The 8,809-nt window shown below is 34.7% G+C and overlaps 1 protein-coding gene across 1 annotated transcript; it reads right to left on the bottom strand.

Annotated features, from left to right (window-relative positions):
* Positions 1-16: 16 nt before the first annotated feature.
* On the bottom strand, positions 17-8,781 carry LOC135172504 (uncharacterized). The gene is made up of 2 exons (XM_064138541.1): positions 5,645-8,781; positions 17-4,751 (listed from the first exon to the last, which is right to left on the bottom strand). Exon 2 carries the CDS (start codon positions 3,960-3,962, stop codon positions 2,460-2,462), a length of 1,503 nt encoding a protein of 500 aa, XP_063994611.1. The 5' UTR covers positions 3,963-4,751; positions 5,645-8,781; the 3' UTR covers positions 17-2,459.
* Between the last annotated feature and the right edge of the window lie 28 nt (positions 8,782-8,809).

Genomic DNA, 8,809 nt, shown 5'->3' with positions numbered 1-8,809 from the left:
AGGTTTGGCGATTTTTGCATAATTTGGGATGAATCGACGGTAATACCCGGTTAGGCCAAGAAATTGTCTGATATTTTTCTGATTGGTTGGTCTTGGAAAATTTTGGACAGCTGTTAATTTTTTTGGTTCCGGACGTACTCCATCAGATGATATAATGTGTCCCAGATAATTGATCTCTTTCTTTAAAAAGTGACATTTATCCGGTTCGAGTTGCAAACCAGCCTTTCGTAAGCGCTCACTTAAATTTTGAAACTTTCGAACATGCTCTTCAAGAGTCTGAGAATAGATCACTATATCATCCATGTAGACGAATAATTCTTTACCCTGTAATCCAATTAGGACTTTATCCATCATTCTTTGGAATGTTGGGGGTGCGTTTTTGAGACCGAAGGGCATGCGCGTAAACTCATAGTGCTGATAGGGTGTAGAGAATGCGGTTTTATGTGTGTCATTAGGATGAATAGGGATTTGATGGAATCCACTAGCAAGGTCAAAGCTTGAGAAATATTGGGCATTTCCCAACTGGTCTAATATTTCATTAATGTTTGGGAGAGGGTAGGCGTCCCCGATGGTTTTTTCATTGAGAGATCGGTAGTCAATTACCATTCTCCATCTTTTATTTCCTAAGGAATCTTCCTTTTTCGGAACTATCCAAATGGGAGAACTATAGGGCGAATCGGATGGTTTAATTATACCTCTTGCCTCTAATTCTGTACATTGTTTTATAATTTCGTCTTTGTGAATAGGAGGGAATCTATATTGTCGTTTGAATACAGGTACGTCATCTATTGTATTAATTTGATGAAAAATAGCATTTGTAGCACCTAAAGCTTCGCCATTAAGAACAAAAAGGTCTTGGTGTTGGCTAATGAGTTCAGTAATTACAGTATTTTCTGTTTCAGTCAAATGATCGAGATAGAGGAGGTTTTGTATAGATTTTGCACGTTCAGCAGTGAGTTTATCGCTTGAGACTACATTAATGGGAATAGTATCGAGAGGTGGACTTGCGAACCAATTTGGCTTGTGACTTAGATAGTCGAGTTTTTGAATATGAGAATTAGGCTCTTCTTGAAAATTGTTTTCGCGGATCAGTTCGCGCTGTGCATCAGTCTCTCCTCTACATGTTAACCAACTACACTGGCCCATCTTAATCACAGGCGTAGGCAAGGTCAAATCTTGATCACTTTGATTGATAGCTCTGATGTATGCGTTTCCTTGAATATTCAATTCTGGACTTCCAATTATGGAAACCTTGTCTGCAATGTAAATATCCGAGATAAGGCCAACCGTGGGTGAATCTTTGGTTAATTGAACTGTAAATGCACAGGAAGAATTTTTAGGAATTGTTTGATAGTCGTCGTAAGTTATTTCCATCACTACATTATGGAAAGAAAAAGTTTTAGATTCATACGAAAGAGTGGCTCTGAACTCATGGAAAAATTCTGCGCCAATAATTCCGGCCTGAATTATAGGAAGATTGTCGCTCACTACATGAAATTTTATGGAATAGTTATCAATGTTAATTAAAACGGTTCCAAGGGTTTTAATAAAATTGTCAGTAATACCGTGAAGCTCAATAATGTCTTTGTTATTCATTGGGGCGTGAAAATTAAGAGCGCTGATTTTAATTAAATTGACTTCCGCACCACTATCGATCATCATCACCGTTGGTAATTTTAATTGTGATGAGTATAATGTAACGGACGCGATCTTTGTTTTTCCAATTTGCACGTGAGCAATACGAGAATAAGGCTTTAATTCTGTCTGTCCTTTCGAATCGAGAAGTTTTTCTGCAGTAGTCCTCTCACTAGATCCATTGGGTTTTACGGGCGCGGTTAATCTGAGATTTTCAATTGATTTTTCCGTGTCTAATTGTGCTTCTTTTAGATGATGGACATCGCTAGTTTCAATTGATGATGTTTTAGGGTTATTTGATTCCGTATGTGTTCGATTGGGAGGATTTGTAGCTACGGATTCATTAGCGTTAGATAGTTGTTCAGACGCGCGCCGCGCAGTGGTGTTAATGGAACAATCGGAATTTATTTTTGTATTTTCTGTGGAAATTTTAATCTCTGATTCTACTGGGGAAACTATCGCATTAATCGGTTCGTCAGGTATACAATTAATGTTAACGTTCGTCTCTGAATTATTTTTTTCGAATTGATTATTATTAACTGAGTCCTGTACTTTTTTTAACCCCCGGGATTTCTGTCTCAATTCTTCATGATATCCGAGTCCGTACCGCATTAATGATGGTTTTTGTTCCCATAACGCCCTAAGCCCTTCATGTGTTTTGATGGCATTAATTGTTCGTGCTCTTTGATCGACGTATAATTCTTCTATGGTTTTGATCGGGATTTTCGCTAGATCCGCTCCGGAAATATTTATATTACTATTAATTGCGCTTTTCAAAGTGTCCTGAATATTTAATTTAGAACTTCGTAGTGTGCAATCGCGTTTTATTGAGTTCCCGTGGTTGTTCCCGAAGTCGAGGGGAAATTCGGTTGGATTTGATTTTCGCTCGATTGGTTGCACGGGTTTTGAGATAGTGACGGGATTTGATTCGGATTGCTCCCCGTAAACCCGCCAATATTCTGTTCGGGGAGTTGGCCATTTTTTGAATTCATTTCTTTTTGTCTGTTCATGTAAGCTAACTTTCTACAGTTACTCAAGTTATGCCCTGGCGATCGACATAATTCACAAAAAACTCCCGGTATATAGCTTGGTTTATTGCCGTTTTCCTGCCCAAAATTGCTATTACTTGAATAATTTTGAGTACCAGTATTATTAAAGGAACTAAAATTGTTTCGATTTGCAGAAAAGCGATGATTATTCCATGAACCTGGGTTGCTGAAATTCCTGGGATGATTATTGTGATATCTATTTTGAGATATTGCTTTTGAGTTACTAAACCCTTGTGGTGTTTTGCTGAACCCGTTTCGATGTGAAGTTTCGTTGTCCCGTCGATTGAAAACGCGGTTGTCCTCTTGTGGAATGTTTGCATTAACTCCAGAGCTGTGTGAGTTAGTTTGAGTTGTGCCAATAAAATTTTGGGGCTCGTGAAATCGAGTCATGTCGCGTTCGTGGATTTTATACACTTCGATTGTATTTTTAAATGTTTCATCTAGAGTCGTATGGGGTTTAGATAAGCATTGGATACGAAGCGAAGGTGGAAGACCATTCAGAAAGGCTCTAATAGTATCTTTTTCAAGTTTAGTGACATCTTCTACTGTTAAATATTCTCTTTCAAGCGTTTCAGTTTTAATTACATCAGAATAGAGGCTTTTAACGTGGTTAATGTAATCTACAACATGCTCTTGCGATTTCTTGCAAACATTCTCAAGCGCTGCTTTCAATTCATTTGCAGTTTTATAAGGATCAAAAAAGTTGCGTAAATTAGTTTCAAGTTCCAGAGGTGTTTGATATTCCAAATTTTCTAAGGTTATTCGTGCACGTCCTTTAAATTTCTGACGAACAAGTGCTAAAAACATGGGAACGGTAGACTGGTCGAGCATAGAGCATGCACGATTGCAAGCTCTCATAAATTGTGTAACTGTTATATTGTAACCGTCAAAAGAAGGTATATACGAGAGTGCATCTTTAACTGTGATTCTACTCGGAATGTAGTGCGCATTGATAGGTGTATTGCTGGGTTGTGATTGTGCAGTTTTATTTTTCAATAAATCTATGTCATTCTTAAGGGTAGCCATCTCATCCAGAATTACGTTAGTTGCCAAATAATTTTGATTTGAAATATTGGGTCGTTCAAAGTCTCCTTCCGACGGAGAATTACTAGTCTGCGTTTGACATTCTTTCAATTGTTTTACTGAAGCTTGTAGGTCTTTAATTATTTGGGCCTGTTCTTCGATTAATTTCAATCTTTCCAAGAGTTGTTGATTAAGCTCGCGGGCTTCTTCTAATTGCTCTGGTATCTCACCCACATTCGTTTCGTAATTATCCATTTTGATTGATGCAAGTATTGATATCTATATATATAAATTTTGTTAATGTATTTCAAAAATCAAAAAAAAAACAATGAATCTGTATGAATATATATATGGTAACGAGTTGAATTAATCGATTAATTTTTGAGATTTACTTTTTTTCTTTCAGAACAAAAAAAAACTCGAGTAAAATAAAATGAAGGATGAAACGAAAAACGAACATTGGTCAGTATATCGTATCTTCTAGGATGATAGGCGTTAAAAGTGCTAAAATTCATTAGATTAAAATTACGTGTGCGACCAGCCAACTAATGCAATAAAAAAAAACGAAAAAGTGACTGAGAAAAACCCCACACTTAGCACCATTTTTGTTACGTATTTCCGGTGAATTTGGTGTTATTAAAAGAAATAAAATCTCAGTTGGTGTCATTGTTTCAATATTGTCCTTCCGTTTTTGATCTTAGTAATTTAGGGAAGCCGAAATAACAATTTTTAACCGTCGAGCGGTAGCCGATTAAAATTTGACTTGCCGATTTTAAGAAGGACATGCTAGATTGATTTATTTTAACGTTGAGAATTTACCGAAAACCGTAAATAGTGGTTAAACTTTCCTTTTTTGGAATATCAAACGACATCCGGGTAGAAAGAATAAATGTTTTCCTCACGTTACTCACTTTCGTTGTTTCTTTTATAATTAGTCCTTTGGGTCGCTGTCTGGACGGCTGCTTGGCTGGATGGATGATACGTTTTCTGTAGTCTTTTTGAATAAAGTTTTTTTTTTGATTTCACTTATTGACGTTTTCTTTTCTGGATTTCCGAGAGAAACAAAATTAATAAATATATATATATCGAACGAAAACTGTATTTTTAATCGTTGGTTCACTTCACTAAGAGTGCGGTTTGTTTTTAGATTACATTATTTAATTGTTAAATTCTCGTGGGGTTCGCAAGAGACCGTTCGTAAACGAGCATCTTGGGTCGCCTCGGCAAAATTTATCAATTAATTTTACTGAAGATTTGGAATGAAAGAGTTAATTGTTAAATTCTCGTGGGGTTCGCAAGAGACCGTTCGTAAACGAGCATCTTGGGTCGCCTCGGCAAAATTTATCAATTAATTCTATAAAAAATTATGCAATGAAAGATTCAATTGTTAAATTCTCGTGGGGTTCGCAAGGCACCGTTATTTAAACGAGCGTCTTGGGTCGCCTCGGCAAAATTTATCAATTAATTCTATTCAAGAGTGATTTTTCACGTAAGTCAACCGATAAATTCTCGTGGGGTTCGCAAGCCACCGTTCTTAAACGAGCGTCTTGGGTCGCCTCGGCAAAATTTCTCGGTATGATTTGTGTGATGGGGAAGTTAACACTTTTTCACAACACTTGGTATCACTTCTTTTTTATTCACCACAAATTCTTTACTTGTTTGAGACTTGACATGTTTAAATTTAATAATTAAAGTGAATGGTGGCTTTAGAAAAATATTTCATGTAAATGAATCTTATGTCGAAAAATGCGAAAGGTAAAATAATTGTGAGTTCAACAGTGCAGACAGCAAAATTATCATAAATTCAACGGTGCAGAAGGCCAAATTATTCTAAGTTCAAGAGTGCAGAAGGCCAAATTATTCTAAGTTCAAGAGTGCAGAAGGCAAAATTATTCTAAGTTCATAACTCACGAAATTTTTCCAAGTCCACAACTCACGAAATATTTTCTAAGTCCAAAAATAATTTGGAACTTAGTCGATTTAATGTTCCCGGAGCTCTTCGGAGAGATGACTGCTGCTGGCTGATGTTGAAGTTGAACTGCCGTTTCTCTGCGGCACTGAGACTACTCTGACCGATTATTCACCGCGTCGATCGTTGGCGCACGCTATCCAGTAGTAGGGATGGTGGGGATGCTTCGTTTAACGTGCAACTCCACTTGACTGAGAGTAGGGATGGCGCGTGATGCGTATTCATATGTTCTGTGTGTAGTCTCATCTAATGCTGTGACATTCTCTTATGCCTTATTACATTTTTCATTTTTACATTTTTAATTCTTAAAAATTATTTCTGATATTTTGACAATGATTTTTCTGTTTTAAAATTAATTTTTGAACGTGATTTTCACTATAGCTTAAATGGATCCTTTTGGCATCCTCATGGTACTACTATAAGCAATTTTTGTCTATTGACATTGTCTCTTGACAAATTTGACAAAATTCGTTTTTGACCCTATTTTTGGTCTAGAAATACGATTCTAGTATTAAAACTTTTTTGACAATTTTTTATAACATTTCAATTGTTAATAACAATAGTATTTTTCAGTAATCAGGAACAATTATTCATCCATTCAAATGTCCACATTTTATAGCATTTTTCCATAAATTTTCATTTTCTTAACTATACAACTTTCGGAGATATTGACTTGACCTTGAAAAATGTTTATTAACTTTTAATGGCGTTGTTTATAACGTGAAAAATCTAATCAATGGCTCAGTCGTTAGAGGATTCAGTGGACTATTTTTATGGATTTTTCGGTAGCAATTCGTTCATTAATTTCGTGGTTATTAACATTTACAATTAAGATCGCTAATTTATCAAAATTGACATGTTTAAATTGTTGAGTTTTGTTTAATTTTCTTTCATATTCTTGTTCTTGTTATTTAAATGCACTAATTTCGCCAATTTTAGATTTTTTAGGGGTAATTCTTAATGACATGTCAATAGACATTCAGTTTTGTCTATTGACTTTTACAATTTTTTATTACATATTTTTGTAGTTCACAATTTATGCCGTAGTTTCTATATGGGATGTTTTTGCATATGTCCCATAGGGAAAGCGCTATCAATTCTCGAACTTTATTTGCATACACCGATACAAGGATTTGAGTGTGTGTGTATAGTGTGAATTATTTAAAAATCAATATCTTCACTGTTTATGAAGATTAAGAAAAGATTTTTTTTGTTACATATCAAGGATCTACTGAACTTCCTTTTACGATTTTTCTGAATTGTTTACAGGATTTTTCATGTACGTTTTGTTTACAACAATTATATTTGTTAATAATTTTTATCATTTTTATGAATGGAATAAATAGTTTTCAATATATGGAGTCCTTTTTTGTCTGGAAACCATTTCTCTATCGTCAATAATGCGGACGCTAGAATTTTCCAAAGTTTTTGTGGACACACCGATACATGGGTTTGTATGTGTGGGTGTGTGTAAAAGTTTAAAAATGAATATCTTCACTATTTATGAAGATTAAGAAGAGATTTTTGAAATACATATTTAGGATCTACAGAACTTCCTTTTACGATTTTTGTGAATTGTTCGTAGAATATTTCATGTATATTTTGTTTACAACAATTATATTTGTTAATAAATTTTATTATTTTTATGAGTGAAATAAATAGTTTTCAGAATATGGAGTCCCTTTTGTATGGAAACCATTTCTCCATCATCAATAATGCGTACGCTAGAATTTTCCAAAGTTTTGTGGACACACGGATACATGGGCTTGTATGTGTCTGTATGAAACTTCAAAAATAAATATCTCAACTGTTTATGAAGATTAAGAAAAGATTTTTGGTGGGTGCTTACCCCGGTGATCGTTCTTTCTTTTCCACTGATTTGCATTTTGTTGTTATAAATGTTTGTTAATTGTTTATTAACAAATTCTATTTTTTCATAACTTTTCATGGCCATTGTCTTATGGAATATTTAGTTTACGTTATTTCTTGACTTTTCATGCATCCTTTTTGATGCAACAGTCGAATTTATCTATTTTTCTGAATTATGATTTCTCTTTTGTATTTAAATTATTCGTTTTTCTTTTCATTTATTTCAATCGGAGTCATATCATTCTTAGATTGACTCGTATCAATATATACGTGGAAATTTCCAAGATTTCGTCATTTTTGAGAGGGTGCGTTACTCGTCCTCGCGGTTTAACCCTGTTCTAACGTCCCAAAGCTGAGTTTCTTTTAATCATTGGTATGTGGGCTCCTGTATGGTCCCGAATTATTTTTATTTTAAGTAATCATTTATTTATTCTGTGCAATGATTGTATTAAAGGTCATCGGCTTGCGACGTCAGAGGGAGAAATACTGTTCCGTCCTCCGTCAATGTTTCTATCTTTTCATTTCTTTATTTTTATTTATATATAGAATCCTTTTGGTCATTCATCTAAGAATGTTTCGTTACATGACCTCTGGTTGATATATATGATCAGTTATTTATAGCGGTATTTATACTTTGCAATTGCTTCTATTTTTCAGAATTATGATTTCTCTTTTGTATTTCATTCTTCGTTTGTCTTTTCATTTATTTCAATCGGAGTCACATCATTCTTAGATTGACTCGTATCAATATATACGTGGAAATTTCCAAGATTTCGTCATTTTTGAGAGGGTGCGTTACTCGTCCTCGCGGTTTAACCCTGTTCTAACGTCGCAAAGCTGAGTTTCTTTCTAATCATTGGTATGTGGGCTCCTTCATGGTCCCGAATTATTTTTATTTTAAGTAATCATTTATTTATTCTGTGCAATGATTGTATTAAAGGTCATCGGCTTGCGACGTCAGAGGGAGAAATACTGTTCCGTCCTCCGTCAATGTTTCTATCTTTTCATTTCTTTATTCTTATTTATATATAGAATCCTTTTGGTCATTCATCTAAGAATGTTTTGTTACATGACCTCTGGTTGAAATATATGATCAGTAATTTATAGCGGTATTTAGTATTTATATTTGATTGATTTCATCCTTTATATTTTGCAATTGCTTCAAGGGGATATCATTCATAGAAAACGTATGTGAATACGTAACAGATTGAGTTTTTCGTGAGCTGTGGTCGCGAAGAAAACGATGTTGCATCAGTTTCCTTGG

This window comes from Diachasmimorpha longicaudata, unplaced genomic scaffold (assembly GCF_034640455.1).
Source record: "Diachasmimorpha longicaudata isolate KC_UGA_2023 unplaced genomic scaffold, iyDiaLong2 ctg00000375.1, whole genome shotgun sequence".
NCBI classification, from domain to species: domain Eukaryota; kingdom Metazoa; phylum Arthropoda; class Insecta; order Hymenoptera; family Braconidae; genus Diachasmimorpha; species Diachasmimorpha longicaudata.
The sequence above is the reverse complement of the archived record's forward strand: the minus strand, read 5'-3'. Positions and strand labels throughout refer to the sequence as shown.